Source organism: Lepidochelys olivacea (genome assembly GCF_965140295.1).
Source record: "Lepidochelys olivacea isolate rLepOli2 genome assembly, chromosome: 1".
In the NCBI taxonomy this organism is placed as follows: Eukaryota; Metazoa; Chordata; order Testudines; family Cheloniidae; genus Lepidochelys; species Lepidochelys olivacea.
In genome coordinates, this window is record NC_140411.1 from 213,145,939 (window position 1) to 213,169,098 (window position 23,160).

General features: G+C 49.5%; 1 protein-coding gene across 2 annotated transcripts; it reads left to right on the forward strand.

Moving 5' to 3' along the window:
• Positions 1-87: 87 nt before the first annotated feature.
• Positions 88-21,781, forward strand: USP5 (ubiquitin specific peptidase 5). 2 transcript variants are annotated; one of them, XM_084645151.1, is made up of 20 exons: positions 88-275; positions 2,562-2,687; positions 3,258-3,324; positions 9,079-9,212; positions 9,421-9,566; positions 9,899-10,083; positions 11,648-11,742; positions 13,098-13,291; positions 13,543-13,614; positions 15,182-15,269; positions 15,482-15,607; positions 16,117-16,270; positions 16,725-16,899; positions 18,186-18,274; positions 18,534-18,725; positions 19,296-19,439; positions 19,563-19,708; positions 19,841-19,994; positions 20,854-20,938; positions 21,175-21,781. In XM_084645151.1, the coding sequence occupies exons 1-20, from the start codon at positions 168-170 to the stop codon at positions 21,266-21,268; spliced, it is 2,574 nt and encodes an 857-aa protein (XP_084501277.1). In that variant the 5' UTR covers positions 88-167; the 3' UTR covers positions 21,269-21,781. The 2 variants fall into 2 exon arrangements, with proteins under 2 accessions (XP_084501277.1, XP_084501278.1); XM_084645152.1 differs by having other exon boundaries at positions 95-275; positions 18,534-18,656.
• The last annotated feature ends 1,379 nt before the right edge of the window (positions 21,782-23,160 follow it).

Sequence of the window (23,160 nt, forward strand, 5' to 3'; positions counted from 1 at the left end):
AGGGCGAGCAGGGCAGGCCTTGGAGCCAAGGGGCGGAGCGTTAACGGTAGCTCCACCTCTCTGCTTGTGCGCCTGCGTGGAGCGGGATTGGCTAGCGCGTTTCTGACAACGAAGGTCTGTGATTGGTCAGGGTGGGGCTGTGGGCGGTGCTGCAGGGAGCCGCTGTCATGGCGGAGCTGAGTGAGGCGTTGCTGTCGGTGCTGCCGGTCATCCGCGTGCCCAAGGCTGGGGACCGGGTCCATAAGGAGGAATGCGCCTTTTCCTTCGATACACCGGTAAGCTGTCCCCCCCTTCACCGTAAGTCCGCCTGCTCGCCGGCCTGATCCTCAGCGCGCCTGGGCCCTGGGGACTGGCCCGCATGGGGCATGCTGGGACATGAAGTCTTCCGTGGGTGTGGGCTCTGTTCGGCTCAGTTGAGTGTGCGGCTGTGAGGACTACAGCTCCCGGCAAGCCTTGAGTCCCGGCCCCATGCCTGGGCGAGCTGTGCTGGGGGGTGTAGTTCTCTCCGCCCCAGTGCTGCCCGCGGGGTCCGGCCTTTTCGCCGCCCTGACAGCGTCTCCGCGCGCTTGTCTCGCTGACTCACTGCAGGGCGGCCCGGCTCCTTCGGCGCCCGCTGGGATGGGGAGCGCAGACCCGAGACGGCTCTGCTGTGCGAAGCATGCTGGGAGCTGTAGTCTGCTGACCCCCTTCCCCAGAGCGAGTCCGAGGGCCCTGACCGGCCGCGCTGCAGCCCCCGAGACTAGAGTCGCTCCATGGGCGGCACGGAGAGCTCCTCGCCCCGCTGTCCTGTTGGCATCTCTGGCGGGCTGGGCTGCTCGCGGTGCACGCTGGTGGGCGTAGCCCTGCTAGTCTGGCAGCACCCGGAAACATCCACAGGGAGTGACCTCGTTCTTGATCCCTTGCCCACCCTCTGGAGTCTGGGTTTGTAGGCGCACGCTCTCCCTCGTGGGAGTTGGTCGCGGGGGGAGTTATTGCTGTTTCATACACCCACACCTTCGAACCCAGTTTGCGGGGGAGGTCTGCATCACCTCCTGGGGGCACAGCCAGGCCCTTTCCTGGGGTGTGGACAATACATTCTGTTTCTTCTAAACATCCAGGCAACTGAAGGGGTTGAACCACCCCATAGCTCCTAAATTAAAGTCCCTCAGAACCTCCCTGGGCTCACCTTGTCTTAGGGACCCTATGTCCTCGTAGGTTGGAACACAGAGTTCTCCCTGGCCCCAAAAGCTGGGGGTACCCCAGTGCTGTGTCATTAAAAGAGCAGTGTCCCTTCTCCCTCTCTTCCCCCTTCCCTCCAGCCACGTTCACCCAATGGAGTTACGGACTCAGGCATTTCTAAAATGGTTCAATTTTTTCATTGGGAAGTTAGTGTTGGTTATAGTGCTTAATTGGCAGCCCATGGGAATTGGAGGCCTCTATCCTCTGACTGGGGTCAGGCCGAGTAGCAGTAGAACAAGTTTTTCTCCCTGTACATTGCAACTGCCATTGCAGTTTGTATGGATGAGTACAGATGTGTGATGTGTTTTCTTGTATCAAATTGTAACATTGTCAACCAAATTTCTAACATGCTAAACATGTAACTTACAGCCAGTCTCTCACTTTGTTTTTACCTGTTTTCTCTCTCTTCCTGGCTTTATTCCACTTTCTTTTTTTCCCCACATAATTAGATCTTTTTATGTTGTCTCCAGTGTCTGTTTTTCCCTTCACCTCACTACAAGAATTAAACCTACTAATGAAAAGACATGAAAAGATTTTGGGTCCCACTATCCAAAGCAATAGGAAATGAAAGACTCTTTCCCTCTTCTTTTCCTCCACAAGCCCTGCATTTGAATTCTGAACCCCATTTTTTGTTTCTATCTCCATTTCAGCTTTCTGATTGCTGAGACACAGATTGGGTATTCTCTGCTATTCTGTCTCTTTCCTGGTCTCCACGTTTAGGTGTGTCTCATGTCCTCCCCCACCACTTCTAAATAGCATCAGTGCTGTAGGTGCTGGGAGGTTGCCAACTTGTGAGACTGACCTGATTCTTGTCCTGGTCTGTTTCACAGCTGCCCACAATGTTCCAAAACAATAGTAAAACCTAAAACAAGATTCTAGTTAACTTTCACTCTGCAACAATTTGACAAAGCTCGAGGCAGCACCAGTAGCACTAGATCCATCAATCTGCAGAGACAGATTGATGTAGCTGCATCAGTTTTGCCTGGGTCATACTTTGCAACTGTAAGTTCTAAAGGCTTCTTTAAATGAGGCTACATCTCCTCAGAAGTTTATGGGTCTGGCCCGATTCAGCTTCCTATCCACTATGGATAAACGGGCAAGTGGATTTTCAAATCATTCGTCGTGGTGGGAGATGCGTATCTTGTTTGCAACTAGAGTGAGACTTGACAACTCCTTTCAGACCAGCCACTGAACGTCTGACACATGGGCATAATTTGCAGTCATTGAATGGAGCTGGATTAGAACCAGTATACTAAAAGTAAAAAGTCTATTTTGTTCTGTTGAATATCTTCCTTTGGCCCCTCTGAGACATGTCTCCCTCTCAGTCTGTCTTTCTCCCCTAGGAGTCAGATGGGGGGCTGTATATTTGTATGAACACGTTCCTGGGCTTTGGGAAGCAATATGTAGAGAAGTACTATGGGAAAACAGGCCATCGGGTCTATCTGCACCTCAGGAGAACACGCAAGCTGGTAAGAATGGGGTGCTTGGAGCTGGGGGACACACTGCACTGCCAAATGTGCTCTGAGTCTGAGAAGAGGGATCCAGCTCCATGTTCACTCAGACCTGAGGTTTTCCCTCATCTGAAACACAACCTTGTGTTTCTCCCCCGACCCCCGGATGGGACCCCAACTCTGGAGCTCTGACTCAATTAATGACAGGTTTCAGAGTAGCAGCCATGTTAGTCTGTATTCACAAAAAGAAAAGGAGTACTTGTGGCACCTTAGAGACTAACAAATTTGTTTGAGCATAAGCTTTTGTGAGCTATAGCTCACTTCATCAGATGCATTCAGTATTTTCCACTGAATGCATCCGGTGAAGTGAGCTGTAGCTCACAAAAGCTTATGCTCAGATAAATTTGTTAGTCTCTAAGATGCCACAAGTACTCCTTTTCTTTTTGACTCAGTTAGTTATTGTACTGGCTGCCTGCCCCATCTCTCTCTACCTGCAGTATCTGCCTCAGTTCCACAGGCTTTGGGCTACTCTCTGACTGTTTGGCCTACTTATTGACTGTCTCCTCTCTCTCCTTGCCTCTAAAACAGAAGGAGGAAGACAGTAGCTCCAGTGCTGGAGATCCCCCCAGGAAGAAACCCACCCGCTTAGCTATTGGTAAGAAAACAACTCCAGCTAGCCCAGTTTCCCTTCTGTGTCAGATCAGACCTCTACAGCTGTGTGGCCCAGTGGCCATTCACTCTTGCCTTTCATGCCCCTGTGCTGGATTAGACCTGGTAGTCCCATCTAGTCCAATGTCCACATATTTGGGAACGGCCAAGAAGGATAGCTGTTTAATAACCTTCTGCAGTAATGAGAGTTGCTTTATGTTCAAGTCTGTAATAATGGGGTTCTGTTAACAGATGGAATTTGCATCTTCTCTAAAATCTGCATACATAGATCAGCTTGAACACTGCTATGCAAGGATAGGGGCTGGGATAGAGTTTGGGGAAACTTTGACATTGCTTGATCGAAAGGTTTCTGAGAGTCCCCCATAATGTTTTACATAGTTGAAAAACCTAACCCTTTTTAGTGAAGATAGGGGAAAAATTATGGGCAGGCTCCTCATTAAACTTTTCTGTCTAGAACAGTGGTTCTCAACCAGGGGTACGGGGCCTCTTTGGGAGCCATGAGCAGGTGTAAGGGGGGCTATCAAGCAAGGCCAGTGTTATACTTGCTGGGGCCAGGGCAGAAAGCCAAACCCCCACCGTGTGGGGCTGAAGCCCGGGATCCTGAGTCCTACCACCCAGGGCTGAAGTCGAAACGTGAGCTATGTAGCTTCACAGGGGCCCCTGTGACATGGGACCCCAAGCAATTGCAATGCTTGCTACCCCCTAATGCCGGACCTGGCTTTTATATGCAAAAAAACAGTTATTGTGCTGCAGGTGGGCTGTGGAGTTTTTGTAGCATGTTGGGGGGGGAGTCCTCAGAAAATAAAAGATGGAGAACCTCTGGTCTAGAATGTTCTTTGAGATCTAGGGCATGGTACTGAAAAAAGCCTAAACACTGAAATATACAAATGATCCTTTTTGGAATGATAGAGTGGAATGCTGCAGTGCTGGTGCTCCGTGTGCACAACCTAGAAAGAGTTTTGGTCAGGAATTCAGGCCAGGACACTCAAAATGCTTCTTGCTCATTTAGATCAGTTTTGAACCCAGAACCTCCTGCATTACAGCACAGACCTCCAACACTGCAGCTAAAAGTAGTAAGTTATTGCCTCTTATGTAGACCAGCCACTAGAGGGAAACATATAACACATATTTCAGAGTGGTAGCTGTGTTAGTCTGTATCAGCAAAAACAACGAGGAGTCCTTGTGGCACCTTAGACTAACAAATTTATTTGGGCATAAGCTTTCGTGGTCTAGAATCCACTTCATCAGATGCATGGAGTGGAAAATACAGGAGCAGGTATAAATACATGAAAGGATGGGGGTTGCCTTACCAAGTGTAAGGTCAGTCTAACGAGATAAATCAATTAACAGCAGGATACCAAGGGAGGAAAAATAACTTTTGAAGTGGTAATGAGAGTGGCCCATTACAGACAGTTGACAAGAAGGTATGAGTTACTCACCCACTTTACTCACACCTTCTTGTCAACTTGTCAACTGCCTCTCGGAAAGATTAGGCCAAATCCATGTGCTTTGTACAATTGGGTTATTCCTGTGTACCCAATCTACAAAGCTCTGTGAGACATGCATCTCTATTGGCCCAGCAAATAGCTGCACTTGATGACACTTCAGTGTAATGAATGAGGCAGGGGACTGTAAGAAGGAAACGACTGGTCTTTTGGTTAAGGCAGTGGTTCTCGCCTTCTTTCTGCTGCAGGCTTCCTGTGTGATGTTGGATTAATTACTTTGGGGAAGATTTTCAAAACTGCCAAAAGGAATTTAAGAGCAAAGCCCCATTGATTTCTGGTCTTAAATCCCTCCAAAATCTCCACCTTAGGGCTTGTCTACACTTACTAGGGGATCGACACGTAGCGATTGATGCATCAGCGGTCAATTTAGCAAGTCTGGACCTTGTAAATCGACACAGATCGCTCTCCTGTCGACTTCTGTACTCCACCTGAGCGAGAAATGCAAGGGGAGTCGACAGGTGAGCCGTCTCCCATCAACATGGTTTAGTATGGACCCTGCAGTGAGCAGATCTAAGTACGTGGACTTCAGCTACATTATTCATGTAGCTGAAGTTGCGTAACTTGGATTGATCTCCCCCCATAGTGTAAACAAGACCTTAGTCTCTGTGCCTCTTTCCCCATCTGTAACAGGGGGACAACAAAACTTCTCTACCTCACAGAGTGGGGGTAGGATAATTCCATCAGTGTTTATGAGGTGTTCAGTATTGAAGTGGGGGGCTTATAAGCACCTCAATAGATCACTGGGATCCCTGTGATAAGCTGTTGGAGGGCCTCTCCCACCTGTCGATCCTGAGGCTCACAGAGGGTCCACCACCCCATCAGAGCTTCAGGAAGCTCTGAAGGGCCATCCTGAAACCCTAATAGCCTATTTTGTTTTAGGGTTCAGGAACCTTTTAATGCTCTTGGGATTCCCTATTCTCAGTCACTCCTTGTTGTTTGGGAAAGCATGGCGCTCTCTGTAGAGACTGGGAGCCCTGAGGATACATCAGGAGAGGCATTTTTATGTATGTGGAGAGTCTGGGGATAGTGTGCTGACTTGTGTTTTTCAGTTCACTATGTTCCTGGTATTTCTGAACCCACCAAAGTTTGTAGCTCTCTGTCACTGTGCTGGTGTAACAGCATCACAATATCATTGCACTCAAGGGGTATTTGGAGGAGGTGGAGGGTGAGAAAGCGTTGTGCTTGGTGAAATGTATATTTTTGATTGTCAGTAGCGATTAGGCTCTTCCATTTGATCAGGTGGTGGTGGCTCTTGGAAGCGCTGTGGAGTGGAGGCTCTTTTAGATAGTGATTGTTTCTAGAACACTGGGTAAAAGGGCCTGCCCCACAGGGTGGGTAAAAATGGATGATTTAAATAAAACAAACAAAATCAGATTTTTATTTAAATATTTTATTTTTAAAAATATGCCTATTACAAATTAAATTTGAAATTGGCAACCTATGCTAAGACTTAAACGTACTATAATCTTTTAAATTAATTCAAATTACAACAATATTCAAGCACTATATATTTGCTGCCGAAGTTTTAAAGAAAGTCGTACCACTGAACTGGAGAAAGTCACTGGCTAAGCACCTAGACCAGAGTTTGCTGAAGTGCTAAACCAGCTTTTGACACAGTAGCCTCTTTTGCAGGTGCAGAGAGAATTTTTTCTTTTTCAATTCAACTAGTCCAGTTCAATAACTAGTTCATTTAAAGTTTAAAAACTGATTGTGAGTTGAAAAAGCAAGAAAATTTTTTTCTCTCTTCCAATCTATGAATAAAAATGTGGTGTGAGAGGACATTTGGGGCTGGGAAGGAATTTTTCCCCAGGTCTGATTGGCAGATGTCCTGGGGATTTTTCACCTACATCTGCAGCATGGGGCACAGTGGGTCACTTGCTGGTTTGAACTAGAGCAAATGGTGGATTCTCTGTAACTTGAAGTCTTTAAATCAAGATTTGAGGACTTCAGTATCTCTGCCGGAAGTTATGGGCCTATTGCAGGAGTGGATGGGTGAGGTTCTCTGGCCTGTGATGTGCAGGAGGTTCGACTAGATGATCATGATGGTCCCTTCTGGCCTTAAAGTCTATGAGAACTATTAGTTTTAAAATCTTGACCAGAAACAGTCCATTCAATTAATTTACTTCCTTTCTTTAATAAATCAGTTTTAAAGGCAAACCGTGTTGTGATAAACTTCCTATTTTTTCTTATATCTGTTTAAGGTGATTGTATTTAACTAGCACAAAATAGTTTTAAAATGCTGGTTTTGTACTCGCTAAATTGAATTCCATCTTCCATCCAAATGCAGCTTGACAGAAATCACAAGCAAAAAAGGCTAAAAATGGTGAATAGTGCATAATGTAAAAATTAAGACGCTGAATAATTGTTAAGGTATATAACTGCTTAAATAAACATGTATAGATATAGTGTATTTTTCTGGTTAGCCCAAAAGTATTAAATTTTAGTGTAAAGGTTATATTTAGTTACAAATGAACATATTTTTAATGGTTACGAATCAATGAGAATCAATCTTTCTTTAGTAAATTAACTAAAAAGTACAAATGTAAAAACAAGATTAAAATGGATGATTTTCAACCAAGGTTTCCTGCTTGCTGATTTAAATCACTTTGATTTTTTTTGTATCAATCTGTCCTGTTCAAGGATGACGCTAAGTTGAACCTGCTGGCAAGCAAAGTAACAACTGGTATTGACTACAAAGACTAGACGCCCCTGCCACAATAGAGTGAACCATTGTGTTGAGACAGAGAGAGACATCGGAACCCAAACCAATCTAGCTCATTTGCCTTTTAAAAAAAACACAGGAAATTCACTTACAAAAAATGTCAGGTTAAGGTTGTTCCTAAACCAAGTGCTGTCTGCTCCCTGTACCCTTCAGAAATGTAGGATTTTAGATCCCCAAACTCCAATGTTAGAAAACCAGGAAATGCTCAGAAAGTCAGAAATGGTTACAAGAGACATAGATAAAACACTTCCTAGCTAAAACTTAACAAGCTAGACTTCGTTCAAGGTAAAATCTGTACCACAGGTTCCCAGCAACACAGCTAACCAAATCCTCAAGTCAGGCTCTCCGTCAAAGTCAAAGGGCTGGTTCCTTTGTCATCTTGGGGTGGGGGTGGAGAGAGAGAGAGAATGTGCACGCACACACGGTGTGTGTTTGCCCCTCACTTTTATAGTCCAGTCATCCTTTGAAAAATATTTTTCTGCAGTTACTCTTAGATGAAGTTCATTCCAGCTGTATGGACAGAGACATGGAGTCTCGTGGTGTAAGAGGTTCCATGTTGTTTGCTATAATGCGTATCAATCTGTTCCTGGCCCCCTTCGTTGCCAAAGAATGGCCAGTTGACAAGTGATTGCCAGTCAACTTTGATGACGCCTGGCTAAAAGCATCATCTTTTCCTTTGAGAAACCAATTTTCCCCCATTCCCCCAACTTGTCTGGTAAACACATTGTAGTCATAATTTCAGCTTATGTACATAACTCTTAATATGCATTTTGTACATACATTACATAAGAATATTGATGATCAGTGTGTTGCTAGTTTTTAAATGATATCTCACAAGGCATATTTTGTACAAAGATTATTACAGGAGTATGTAAGGTGTGAATACAGGGGTGCTTTCAATCACACAAACATTATTCTTTGGTATGTGGTCAGTGACTGCTCGAAAGTAACACTGGAGTCCCCGTTATGCAGAGTGCCTGTGCCTGCCTGCTGACATCTCAAAGGGGATGGAGTAAAGGGGAGGGTGTGGGATACTACTTGAACTGTGCATTTCCCAGTTTCTTTAAGTCTGTGAGGTTTGTTCTTGTAACTCTAACATTTCTGGGGGAGACCTGAACTAAGCACTTCCATGCCCTGCCCTCAAACACTGGAACAGCAGGAGGCCTCCCTTTGTGGAAGGTGCAAGGAGCAGTGAACACTCCCTGCCTTAGCCAAGTGGTTTGAAGTGGTAATGCATTGGCCCTTGGGTTTGTGAGAACTTCTTCCTGTGTCCCCCAATTACTGTTAGTTGTCATTACATCTGTGAATCAGGAGCATCAATGCCTCCCGGTGGTTTTGTCCTCGCTAATGTCACTATAGACTTAGAGCTAGTCACAGCTGTACGGTTCGCTACTTCACACAATATCCAAGGCTGGAAAGCCCCTCCCTGGGGTTGGCATCCATAAGGCAAGAAAGCTGGCTAGGTTATAGATTCTTTGCCTTTTCTCTTACTGCAGTGTTCCTTCTCTTGTAGGCATAGAAGGTGGGTTTGACATCCCAGAGGAGAAGTTTGAATATGATGAAGACATAAAAATAGTTATTTTCCCAGAGCACCTGGAGATCCCACGGGATGGGCTGGAGGGGCTGCCAGACATGGTCCAAGACAGGGTAGGTCTTTATTTTCTGTCTGCAGGAAGCACGCTGTTTTGTAAATTGGATCCAGTAATGTTGTGGTCTCAGGACTGGAATAGCATGGTGGTGTCTGGGCAGAATGGAGTGGCATTAGCAGAGCCTTGTGGGGAGCCCAAGTCTGGAATAGCAAGGGTAGGTGATGTGAAGCTCTTATCCCCCTATTTCTCCCGCTCCCCAATTCCAGATTGCCAGTGCGGTTGAGGCTATCCTGACAGCAGATTCAGCCTCGCGGAAGCAGGAGGTGCAGGCATGGGACGGAGAAGTTCGGCGTGTTTCCAAACATGCTTTCTCCCTGCACCAGCTACAGAACAGTGTCCGCATCCCTCCGTGGTGAGTCTGGCATCAAGCCTGGCCAGGTTCCCTCTTGCCCTGGACACTTCACAACACAACTTCCCTCTCTGGGGCTGTGATGGGACTGTTGCTGGTTCTGCTCCATGTAGCCACGCCTCTCCCTGATCGAGGTGTGGCCCGTGATACAAGCTGGTAAATTCCTGGAAACTCTAGGTGGGGTGTTGACTAGAACTGACTCCCGCTGTATAGGTCTCCCTGGGTCCTCTGCTTCTTGGAGTAGGAGGGGTGTGGAATCCCAAAAACCTTTGCTTATATCATGGTGGGTGAGTAATAGGAAATAGACTGCTCCTTTTCTCTCCCACTGCTGGCAGTGGCTGGAAATGCAACAAGTGCGACATGCGTGAGAACCTGTGGCTCAACATGACTGATGGATCCATCCTGTGTGGCCGGCGCTACTTTGACGGCAGTGGCGGCAACAACCACGCAGTTGAGCATTATCGGGAGACTGGCTACCCGTTGGCTGTGAAACTGGGAACCATCACCCCCGATGGGGCTGGTGAGATGGGAGGACTTAGTGGAGTTGTAGATGCCAGGCATCTGAATGGGTTGAATATGGTCCCCTGACAGAACAAGTGAGGGGGGTTTTGGGGTGTCACAGTAATTGTCCTAGGCCATAGCATTAGCACATGCACCAACTAGCTGCCACCACCAACAACTGGGTTTTCCTGGCCTGATACACTTCTTGGGGAGAGAGCAATGAGATAATTGCTGAAACCCTGTGCTTCCCCTGCCCCCTTCCTTGGAATTCTAAGGCCTTTTGAAAGGGCTATCTGTATTCCCTCTTCCCTCCAGCCTGGGATTGTGGGGTGGGATGTGGGGTGCTCATTGTTTTAGTAGTCTGGGACAGGGAAGGGGGGTGGATAGCGCAACACCCCTCTGCTAGCGAGGCACACAGGGCCTTTGTACTAGAATCCAAGGCAAAGTTGTTTGCTCCTCTTCCTTACCCCACACCTTTTGGCAACTTGGGTCCCCCATTCTTCCCACCTTAGGACAGTGCTGCTCAGACCAGTGGTTTTCAAACTTTTTTTCTGGCTACCCAGTTAAAGAAAATTGTTAATGGCCATGACCCAACGGAGCTGGGGATGAGTGTTTTGGGGTGTGGGAGGGGTTATGGGCTAGGGCAGAGGGTTGGGATGCAGATTGGGGCCAGGAATGAGGGGTTTAGGGTGTGGGAGGGGGATCTGGGCTGGGACAGGGGGTTGGGGTACAGGAGGGGGTCAGGGCTCTGGGCTGGGGGTGCAGGCTCTGGGGTGGGGCTGGAGTTGAGCGGTTTGGGGTGCAAGAGAGGGCTCTGGGGTTGGGGGGTCTCAGGGCTGGGGCAGGGTGTTGGGATCTGGGAGGGGGGTCAGGGCTCTGGGCTGGGGGTGCAGGCTCTGGGGTGGAGTCGGGGATGAGGGGTTTGGGGTGTAGGAAGGGGCTTTGGGTTTGTGAGGGGCTCGGGGTTGGGGCACGGATTTACCTCTGGCGGCTCCTGGTCAGCAGTGCAGCAGGGGTGCTAAGGCAGGATTCCTGCCTGTCCTGGCACCACGGACCACACTGCGCCCCAGAAATGGCCAGCAGCAGGTCTGGCTCCTAGGCAGAGGTGTGCAAGCAGCTCTCCGTGGCTCTCACTCACAGGCACCAGCCCTCACCCCCAGCTCCCTTGGCCAGCGCTCGGGGCGGGGGCAGCGTTCAGAGCCCTGTGGCCTCCTGCCTAGGAGCTGGACCTGCTGCTGGCCCTTTCCGGGGCACAGCACAGCGTCAGAACAGGTAGGAACTAGCCTGCCTTAGCCAGGCAGCACCGCCGACTGGGTCGTTAATGGCCCAATCGGCGATGCTGACCAGAGCCACCACAACCCAGTTCCTTACACTCTGCAACCGAGTACTGGGTCATGACCTGCAGTTTGAAAACCACTGGCTCAGACAGTTAGTCTGTTAGACCTTAAAGCTCTGAGCACTTTATGTTGCTCCCTTCCCCTAGCAGCAGGTTGTTTGAGGAAGAAAGGGTGGGTGTTGGTGGGATCTGGGAGTGGTTGGCGTATAAGCTAATTTCTTTTCCTTTCCTGTCTGTATCCCCACAGATGTTTACTCCTATGATGAGGATGATATGGTGTTGGATCCTAGCCTGGCTGAACATCTGGCTCACTTTGGGATTGACATGCTCAAGATGCAGAAGGTGAGAGGGAAACCCCCAATCAAAACAAGGGGGTCTGAGTATCACAGTTACACCTGTTTTCCCTCAGGAGTTCAGCAAGGGCACCACTGCCAGGGTTCTGCCTCCCCAGCTGTCACCTCTCTTTGGTGGAGATGCGTGTGTCTCTCCCCGCTGACTGGGGTATCTCCAGGCTGAACAGTTCCCTTCCTTCACTGTGTTGTTCCCAGCATAAAACAGACTACCTGAGCAGACTGCTTGGTTTCTCTTCAGAGACTGATAAATGTGACTGCCCCAGTTAAGCTACCACACAGCTCTTTCTATGCGAGCTTATTTATTCTTAGGGCTAAAGCATTATGCAGAAAACACTAAAAGAAGCAGTACGCAGGCTAATAAGCTTACCAGAGATCACCCCAACTCTGATGTGGGTTCTGGCAGTGATTAGCCCTTCAGACCCAGCAGAGGGATCCCATCTGTGGTCACAAGTTCATAACAACCTCAGCTCAGAACTAATTCATGAAACACACTCATGAAACTCATGAACACACTCATGAAAAATTTAGTCCAACCTTTATACAGCTCAGAGGTCTCTGATCTGGAGTTTCCAGGAGCAGGTAATCCGCCAACAATGAGTTTTTCTCCCTAGGGTGTGGCTTCAAAAAAACCTCCCAAGTACCTCCAAGGAAACCCACTTCTCACATATTGTCCAAAACAGTTCTTTGAAGTTCGTAATGTTTCCCCAAGCTATGGACAATCCTACAATAACACACTATCAATCACATTTTTAATACGATGGACCTCCCAAATGTATTAAACCTAATTCAATAAGGTTTGTCTAGGATATTGCAGGCATTTGTCCTCTGTCACACTGAGTCCTCAGCTGGATCTGAGTCTCCAGTCACCAACCAGGGTGGGGGCTGTAACTCAGTTACTGTGCTGTGGTCATTGTGTACACAGCCCCCACTTCCTCTCAAGCAGAGAGCTGACTGGTTTCCCTTTCTTCTCCTACACCCCCCGCAGATTCATTCCCTTGTGGCTCCTATTCAGTACTCCAAGCAACAGGGCCTCCCTTGGGGAGATGGCTCCTCAGACTCTGACACCTCAGTGCTGGGGGATGGTTCCTGAGCTCCTTTTCCTTGCCTCAGACTTGCCCTCTTCCTCTTCTGCGCCCCCCCCCCATCTTTCTCACCTTGGAATTGGCACCCCTTAGACACTTGCACACCCTTTCCATATCTTTCTCTCCTCCCCCCCAGTCATAGTTTTCACCAGACAGGATGAATTTAGCTTTGGAATATCTCCTGAAACTCTGTCTTTCTGGCCCAAAGTGTATCTGTGGCTCTTCTCTGAGCTCCCCCCCGGTCCATCTCTTCTCTCCACAGACAGACAAGACAATGACTGAGCTGGAGATTGACATGAATCAGCGCATTGGGGAGTGGGAGCTGATCCAGGAGTCTGGGGTGCAGCTCAAACCCCTTTATGGCCCTGGTTACACTGGCATCCGAAACCTGGGCAATAGTTGCTACCTCAATTCTGTGGTGCAGGTGCTGTTCAGCATCCCTGACTTCCAGAGAAAGTAAGTGAGCTAAGGGAAGGCCCCCTCCCCTCACCACTGCTCCAGTACTGTGGGTTACTTAGGCCATTTAGTCCTGGTCTCCATCCCAATTGCCCCAATTCTACCTGAACTCTGAGAGGAATTAATTCACTCCATCCTTTGTGGGGTGCTGAGATCTTACCTTCTGGGGTTGGGAGCCTTGTATAAGCCAGTTACCCTGCTGGATGCGGCTCTGTCTGCAGCTCCCTTTGCCTCTCTGGTTTGCTTTGCAGGTATGTGGACAAGCTGGAGAAGATATTCCAAAGTGCTCCCTCAGACCCCACGCAGGACTTCAGCACACAAGTGTATGTAGTGCTCTGAAGAAGGGGGATGTGGTATGGATTTGGGGTGTTCCAGTAGGGGGCCCTGTGTCCCATCCCATTTTTAAATTGCATTGTGTTGCAAGTAGGTCCCACTTCTTCTGAGATGCCAACCCCTTGTAGTCATCAAAGATCTCTGGAACTTTCCAAGAGTTGAGGTTTGACTAGGAGATTGGGCTTGATGGGCTAATGGGTCTAAGCCCCAGCCTCAATCTCACAAATATTGTATAGAGTGGCAAATGTCCTGCAGGGTGTAGTAACCCATGCTGCCCCTGGGAAACTCCTGGTGGGTGTAGTACTGCTAGCTGTCAGTGGAGGGTGTCCTGGGTCTGCAGCACAGACTTCCAGCCAGAGAGAGGTGTCTGAGGCCATGTCTACATGATCGATCTATCGGGTCTAGTGTAGACGCAATAAATCGATCCCCAATCACTCTGCCCTCGACTCTGACTCTGGAACTCCACCACAGGGAGAGGTGGAAGCGGAGTCGACGGGGGGCAGCGGCCGTCGATCCCACGCCGCGAGGACGCGAAGTGATTCTAAGTGATCTAAGATACATCGACTTCAGCTACACTATTCTCATAGGTGAAGTTGCGTATCTTAGATCGACATTCCCCCCTCCCCCTTCCTGCAGTGTAGACCAGACCTGAGAGAAGAGTATACTGGTTTAGGTGGGGGTAGTCCAGGGGTTCTCATAACAGAAATGTTGGTGACCACACTCTCAAATTTTCCTGAAATACTTAACTAACTTTGGGAAAAACAAACAAATATGCACATACACACATCCAGAGATTGGGTCAATTGCTAAAATGAGAGGGGGGTGGGCTGACTTGGGTTGGCAGGGTTGTGTGCAAGGGAATGGGAGTGAATTGGTGACTGGGGCTGTGTGTGAATGGGAGTGTGGAGGAGATGGGAGTAGAGGAAGTTGGTAGGGGGAGAAATTGGGCCCAAGAGAGCACAATGAGGGGTTGATAGTGGATATCTCCAGTTATCTCCTGTCCACCCTGGGCAGTAAAGTGTCTGTCTCTCACTTTGGAAAATCTGATCAACCTGCTGGAGGGAATGGGGTGCAGTCTGCTTCCTGCTATCCCATGACTTGGGCCGCAACCATCACTGATTTGGAGGGATTGCATTCTGCCTCCCGCAGCCTCCTGTACAGAGTCACTTGCGGGGCTTCACTTCCTGTGCCAAGATGCTGCGAGATGTGGCTGGTAAACAACTGTTGCAGCCCAGTGCTGGCCACCTTTCTGTGAATGGCTGAGGCTGTCCCTCCACAGTCCTTAGCTCCTCCCTGGCCAGTGGGTGAGGCTCAGTTTTAAAGTTCTGTGAGGTGTTCAAATGGAAGATGTCAGACAGGGCTGGGGACAGCAGAGCAGGATGAGATAGAGGAGTCTTGGCTGGGTAGGAAGAGGGAGCTGGGTTAGTCGAGGTCAGCTGGGGCAAGTCCACGTGAGTTTCAAAGCTGGAGTGATTGAACTGGCTCCTGGAGTGACCAGGGTGTTTGGGTTGGAAGCAGCTTGGTACAGCTTTGATGGTAAATCGTCTGCTATTCCAGAGCCAAGTTGGGCCATGGGCTACTCTCTGGGGAGTATTCGAAGCCAGGCTCTGGAGATGGGGAACAGCAACTGGACCAGAACCAGAAGGTGAGGACTGGGGCCTCGCTACCTTCATGCGGAGGGAATGCACTAAGTGTGTCTGTGATGGTGTGGGGGATCCTCTATGGAGACTCTGTCCAGGGCGTTGACCCTAAAGAGAGGCAGGGTTTGGAAAGATGTACCCCAGGGCAGAGCTGTTGGGAGGCCATGCTCACTCCTTCCTCTTCCTCTTTTCCCCCCCCCACCCCCCTTTCTTCTAGGGCATGCAGGATGGCATTGCTCCACGCATGTTTAAATCTCTCATTGGCAAAGGGCACCCAGAATTCTCCACCAATAGGCAGCAAGATGCCCAGGAGTTCTTCCTGCATTTCATCAACATGGTGGAGGTAATGACTGATCCACACTTTCTGAAATCCTGGGAAAGGGACAGCTCCTGTTCTGAGCTCCAGCAAGTTGGGGGCTGGCACCTAGGCTGGATGGAAATGCAGGGAGGGGGCCAGCATGCAGGTATTTTGAAGCACCAGGTTCACCAGAACTAACTTTTCAGGATACCAGTGAGTGACCGCTTCGGGAGAAGGGGATGAAGGTGCACAACTGCAGGGCCTTTTGTTCGGGGCTCACCCCCAGCCCCTGTGAAATTGCTGTTTGTAGACTTTGGGGGAGCTTGGAGTACCCAGAGCTTCCCCCTAAAAATCGAACCCTCTCCTTTGCGGTGGGAATGGGATTGGTTTCTGGAGACTGATGGTGCTGATTGAAGGGCTCCAGCTTGTACACTTGGACCAGGGACAGTGGAGATAGTTCTTTGTCTGTGTCCCATGTGGGGCTGCTGCTCCTGTGATTGGTTGATCTGGCCACCTTGATATTACTCCCATCTTCACCATGTTGCCCTTCCCAGAGGAACTGCCGCAGCTCAGAGAATCCCAATGAGGTCTTCCGTTTCCTGGTGGAGGAGAAGCTCAAGTGCCTGGCCACAGAGAAGGTGAAATACACCCAGCGTGTGGACTATATTATGCAGCTGCCCGTGCCCATGGATGCTGCACTCAACAAAGGTCAGTGGCCTGATGGGGACTGAGGAGGGGGCAGCAGGCACTGGGATCAGTGAGGAAACTCTATCAACTGTGCTCCTTTACTGGGGTTGAGGGGATCTCTCAAGGACCTGAAGAAGCAAGGTGTTCTGGAGCCAAATCCTTCTCCTTCATCACCCCATGGAGCTGGGCAGGGTGGATTTCCTCAGAAATGCTGTGGACAGGTATCAGTCACTCAAGTTAGGGATCAAACCTTTCCCCTGCCTCACCCAAGGCAAGGGTTGTGACTTAGCCTGTGGGACGTCAGCATAATGAAACCATCCTGATGGCTGGTGGAGATTGTGTGCCCTATGCACCACTCTAGGGAGCATGTCCTGATAGGCCCATCTAGCCTGGTGTCCTGCCTCTGGAGGTAGCCAACAGCAGGTGCCTTGTGAGCACCCGGAATCTGGACCTGACTTCTCTGCCTTGTCCCCAGATGAGCTGCTGGAATATGAGGAGAGGAAGCACCAGGCAGAAGAGGAAAAGCAGCCACTGCCTGAACTGGTCCGAGCCAAGGTGCCTTTCAACTCCTGTCTAGAGGCCTATGGGGCTCCAGAGCAGGTGGATGACTTCTGGAGCACAGCCTTGCAGGCCAAGTCTGTGGCTCTCAAGTGAGTGTGGTTTGGAGGTGCTATCTAGGATAGAGATCAGAGTGTGAAAAGCCCTCTTGGGAACCCCTTTCCTACAGTACCCTGGGCAGGGATGTTTCCTAGGGCTGCTCGTTCCCCTCTTAGAAATCCATGACTTGTCAACCCTGTGGGGTGGTTCATGAGCCTCTAGGCTCAGTCTTGTACCATTTTTCCATGGGGATTACAGTGGGCAGAGTTAAGGTGGCTGTGGGGTCCTCAACACTGCATGCAGTGGTACAGAAAACAAAGCAACGGAAAGCCAGAAAATTTGGCAGTGGTTTTGATGCCCCATTATCAGTGTTCTGACATTCTTAATTTGAGTTATGCTTTAAAGTATGCCTAGCCTAGGAGGGAGATATAGACAGCACTCTGTTGTTCTCCCCAGCCTTAACTTTCGTTTTAAAAGAAGTCTCCAGTTATTAAAGTTGGACAAAACTTTCAAAACATAAAATGAGCTGCCCCAGTCACTTCAGCAGAGCTAACTCAAATGCCAGTGGTGATTACTTTGAATGTCAGATTTATTAACTATTTCACTGTCCAAAACACAGATCATAGTAACTCAAGGCAGTAATGAAGAGCTACAATGTCTGCTGAATGGCTGTTTGTTCTGCTGCCATTGGCATTCCTTTCCCAGTCAAGAAGGACTCAAGTCCAAGGAGCCTAGCAGAGCCCATGGGGGGAGATATTTTGTTATAGAAAAACTGAAAGACACCCCTTAGCAATAACAGGTCTAAAGAAATGTTGCTTTTCAAGTTGACATTATTAACATTCTACTGCAGTTTGGAGTAATGAGTTGTGTTCAAACCTTTGCTCACATCCAGTGCTGAATATACCTCATTCCTTCAACTATAGTTTAAAATGCATCCATACATGTTTGTTTTACCTGTATTTAATTAGAATTCTAAAATCTGTGGTGGCCTGTACCACATGACAGGGTTTGCGGGGGAGGGAGGAGTGTTTGATTTTCCTGGAGGTGGCCTTCACCCCAGAAAGTTTGGGAAATGCTAGGTTAAGCTCTCCTCCAGTCAGAGCACTTCCTCTGGGAATTGTTCAGGGTTTGGCAGGCTCAGTGCTGAGTACAGTGGGGTCTCTCCAGAGCCATACAGACTGTTCCCTCTGTATTCCAACAGTAGCTCTGGAATGTGCAAGACTCCAAATCCCCTTCCTTGATTTCTCCCTGAGCCAGCCAGTCTCCCCTAGCCCTCCTCCTCCCCCATTAACAAAGCACAGGGTAACCTGTCCAGACATGACTTGTCACTCTCTTTCAGGACAACCCGGTTTGCCTCCTTCCCAGACTATCTGGTGATCCAGATCAAGAAATTCACTTTTGGCCTGGATTGGGTACCAAAAAAGCTCGGTAAGGATAGTGAGGTGAAGCACGAAGCATCGGGATCAATGAGTCCCCAATGCTGCTCTGTGTAGCACGACCCCCATGCTTAGGCATTGGGGTCACTACTGACAGGCGAGAGCACTCCTTACTGCATTGCTGTACTGCTGCTGCAGAATGTCCCATGTGCATTCTCTACCCCAAACGGCTTATCTTTGAGGGCTGCTCATCCGTGCTCTTTGAGCTCACTGAACACGTCCCTGAGGGTCTGATCCAGACTCTTTTACAGATGTCTCTATCGAAATGCCAGAGGAGCTGGACATCTCTGCGCTGCGGGGGACAGGGCTGCAAGCTGGTGAGGAGGAGATGCCAGACATCGCACCTCCACTGGTGACGCCAGACGAGCCCAAAGGTAGCCTGGGGTTCTATGGCAACGAGGACGACGACTCCTTCTGCTCCCCTCACTTCTCCTCTCCAACATGTTAGTGACTCTTCTTCTCTCCTCCTCTTAGTGCCTGACTTACTCCCTCACTCTCCTCATCACTTGTCTCCCTAGCTAATGATTTCCTTCTCCTTTAGTCTCTCTCTTCCTGTTCCTCTACCAGTGACTGTGTCCCCTTGCATGCTCGTTGTACAAGGATGTTGCTGGCCCCAGTAGCCCTTTCAGCTGTAAGTTTGTCTGGGCCCATATTAGGAAGGAGTGGGAAGAGGAGCATGCACAATGCATCCAGAAGGTCTAGCTGGGAGAGAGGTTTGGTTGCACAAAGATTGGTGGCATGGTGAGAGGTGAAGAGGAGACAAAGCTCCTGAGCCATTGCTAGGGAGTGCCTGGCTCATGACTTTCATCTCTACGCCCTCTGCTTGAGGCCTGCGTGCTGTGGGGGGTAAGGACTTAGCCAAGGGACGGGCAAGGCTTACATGAGATTCAGCCAGGGAGGGAGGCTTGAGGTTTGCACAAGGTTGTGTGGGAGGGAGGGGACAGAACTCACACTAAAGGGGTGGGTGGGAGCAGGACTGCCAAGGCTCCTCTAATCTCTCTGTCCCTCCACAGCCCCCATGTTGGATGAGTCAGTGATTATCCAGCTGGTGGAGATGGGCTTTCCCATGGATGCCTGCCGCAAAGCTGTGTACTACACAGGGAACAGCGGGGCTGAGGCTGCCATGAACTGGATCATGTCGCACATGGATGATCCAGGTATGAGAACACATGACCATGACAAAGCCCTCCCACCTGGATCGATGTGCTATACGCTACAGTGCTGCCTGCTGGAGAGGCCAGAGCTAGCCCCTCTGAACTATGTTCTGTTTTCTGCTACAGATTTTGCCAACCCTCTGGTTCTTTCTGGATCTAGTGGACCAAGTTCCACCATCATCTGTCCAGACCCCCCTTCAGAAGATAGCGTGGCCACCATTGTCTCCATGGGCTTCTCCCGAGATCAGGCTATGAAAGCCCTAAGAGCCACGGTGAGGAGCAAGGATGAGATTACTGCAGGATTGCAGCCTTATAGGGCTGTGGCTGGTAACGGCATCCTCAGGGAAGGGAGGTGCTTAGATTTGAGGGGTTCCTGACCTGACCGTTTCCCCCTCTTCCTGCAGAGTAACAGTCTGGAGCGGGCTGTGGACTGGATCTTCAGTCACATTGATGACCTGGATGCAGAGGCTGCCATGGACATCTCAGAGGGGCGCTCAGCAGCTGAGTCCATCTCTGAATCTGTCCCTGTGGGTCCCAAAGTGCGCGATGGACCTGGAAGTGAGTCCCAGACACTGGAGGGCACAAGTTCTGCCCTCCTCTGGGTTCTGTAGGGGCAGTTCAGTTCCTGGGGATGGTGGTGGTGGTTTCTAACCATGGGGCCCCAGCCTTCCCCAGAGCTTTAGCCTCCCTAAACTCTTAGGTCTCTCACTGATCCCTGAGATTCTAGCACCTCCCAAGAGTTGATCTGGCTGCTGGGGCAATGTAACAGAGAGGAAGGGGAAAGGGTCTGTGCCCACTGGGAATCATCAGAGGGATGAATGGGAAGTGGTGTCTAGTCAGATGCAGGGGAGGAATAGGGGTGTCCTGCCAGGGAGGTAAGGAGGGCTCTGCTCCCATCCTTTGGAACCCCATCTCTGTGTTGCCTCTGAGATTGTTCTTTTCTGGTCTCCTATCAAAACACCTGGGCTCTAGCCAGCCAAATCTTTGTGGGAATTTATGCCCAAGCTGCTACACTACTTGCTGTAATGTGGAAAGCCCCATGCAGCAGATGTGTGAGCCAGGGCCTCCTCACTCATCTACTTCCCCCTCAAGCTCTGGGAGGTAGGCAGCAGGTAAGGCTGCCTTGAAGGAGCTATCATGTCTCCTCCTGCTTGGTTCACCAGTATCTCCACAGAGCTTGGGTCTAAAATTCTCTTGGCCTTGTGATTAGGCTGCTGCCTTGTTCCACCTACTCCACCATGAAACATGTCTTCTCAGCCATTAGTGCGGCCCAGACCTCTGAAGGCCTCTGTAGGGAGTCATGGGACAATAGCTCCTCTCTAGAGAGCTCTTCCGAGGGGCAGGAGTATCCAAGGGTATGTAACCCTCTCTGCCTCGTCTCTCTCTCTGACCACCTCTTTTTTCCTCTCTCCCTCAGAGTATCAGCTTTTTGCCTTCATCAGCCACATGGGCACTTCCACCATGTGTGGCCATTATGTCTGCCACATCAAAAAGGATGGCAGGTAAGAAGGGCTCGAAGGGACAAGAAAGAACCTAAAGGCAGCAGCTTCTAAGGATAAACCAGTATCATTCCGCCTTTTACTTCAGTGGTCTAGTGCCATTCTCCCTGTGGATCCACTGTCACTGAGGGAGGGAAAAGAGAGGAACAGGCCACCGTGTCATATAGGAGGGAAAGGTGGGGACAGACTTGCAGGTCAGCTGCAAGCTGATGGCCCTCATCTCTCCGTCTCTGTTTCAGGTGGGTGATTTACAATGACCAGAAAGTCTGCGCCTCTGAGAAGCCACCCAAGGATCTCGGTTACATCTACTTCTATCAGCGGATTCCCAGCTAGAACCCCCTCCTACTGTGTGCGGAGCGGGGGAGCAGGCTGCTGGCATGAGGAGGGGGAGGCAGTGACAATAAATACAGAGAAGCAGTGCACATTCTTTCACCCCACTCCCGCTGTGTCTCCACCTATGCCACTGCTGTAACTCTGGGGCCAGGTATTCCTTGGCTAATAAAACTGGGGGCTGGGGCCCCCCATGGACATGAGTGAAGAGGGGTGGGCAGATGGATTTGTTTCAATATAAAATCTCTCATTACCCCTTATCCAAGACACAGCCTCTAGTGCTTTGCTGCTTGGTGTAATTATGCCATCGCCCTTTCAAGCTGAAAGGGGAGGAGGGGGACGTGTGAGTGTGTGTGTGTGTGTGTGTGTGTGTGGCTTCTCTCCCTTGCCCCCCCCCTTCCCAGGAGGGTGCCATCCAGGAAATAATGTGGGCCATAATTAGCACCACTTCCTCTTTGTGTGCCCCTTAAATACCAAAATACACAAAGGATAAAATAAAAATCTGAATACCCCCTGGCTTCTGTCTGTCCCATATGTTAGTGGGGGGGCCCCGTCAGCTGGCGTATCTGAACTCCTTCCTCATCTAACACAGTGCTCAGTGTAACCCTGCCACTGGCAGTTCTCTACTTTGGCATATGAGCCCTTGTGCTAAGAAGCTTGGATGGGAGACCTCACTGCAAAGCTAGATGCTCTCCTGTCTTTGTAAGTACCTGTTGTCCTAGCATGTGGACAGTGACATGTGATGCAGGAGATGTATCTGTTAAAGCAGAGGTGAAAGATGGCTGTGCTACCAGTAGCTACTAAATATCCCATCAAGTGGGGGCATTTGCCCCTGGATTGTTCAGTAAGTTTGCAACTGTTAGGGTTGCTCATGCCTAAATACCCATTGCTTGAACAACCACCCTATGTGGCTCTGGCTATGATGATCCACTCACTTTTGTTTTCCACACTTGATTATTGGTGTAACAATGCGATCCCTTGAGAAATTAATGGGTACACAATGCAGCAGCCTTTCTGGTAAACACAGCTTTTGTTTTGTTTTCTGTAGTGGTGCGATAGTGAAAAGGGTCCAGGTCAACGTCTGTTCTCATTTAAAGCCCTACATGTGATGGGCCGGAATAATTCCCTCTCCCTTCCTTGACCAGTTGCTGGGGACGGTACATGATTGTTTTGTTCCTCCTTTTACAGGGTGAAAGCGCTATCCGTGTGCTTGTGTGTGCACGTAATAAAGTACAAAAAAAGTCAGGTTACTTTTTTGGGAGTGAAGTCTAGGTGCTTGGAGCTGGGAACTTGGTCTGGACTCCTGCGTTCTACTTACCCATAATGTCATGGGCATACCGGCCTAGTACGTTCTGGATGGTTTCTTGTCCTTGTGGAAGTCACATAAGGCTATCCTCTCCTTCCTGGCATTGTGCCCTCTTCTGTACACCCCACCGAGCAGGGACAGAGGCTTTTTATGTCTTGCAGATTGGGACCTGTCCTCTATGTTGCAGGTGAGCAGCTGGGATCAGAGTTGGGATTAATTCCACTCTCTGGATTCTAATCATGGCATCAAGGGAAAGACCAGCTTCCCAGCAGGAATTGCCAGGGCAGCTGATCATGAATCACAGTCTCTTAATCTGCTATAAATTGCCCTCCTTGCTCTTCCATCCTTAGGGAAATTGAGCTCCATTGGAGGTGATGATGCTCCACAGCCTATGGAACACAGCAGCTCAAATATTTTTAATTCTGAAATAAGCCTTTCTAGGTGGGGTGATGAGCTAGACAGTGACAGTGACAGTGTCCTTGTCCTCCTTCACTGAGGTGGAAAGAGACCCAGACCAGAGGAAGGCAGTAATAGAGCTGGGTGCAGAATCCAAGCCTGGATGCTGGGTTCCCTGCTATAACCTTTTAGC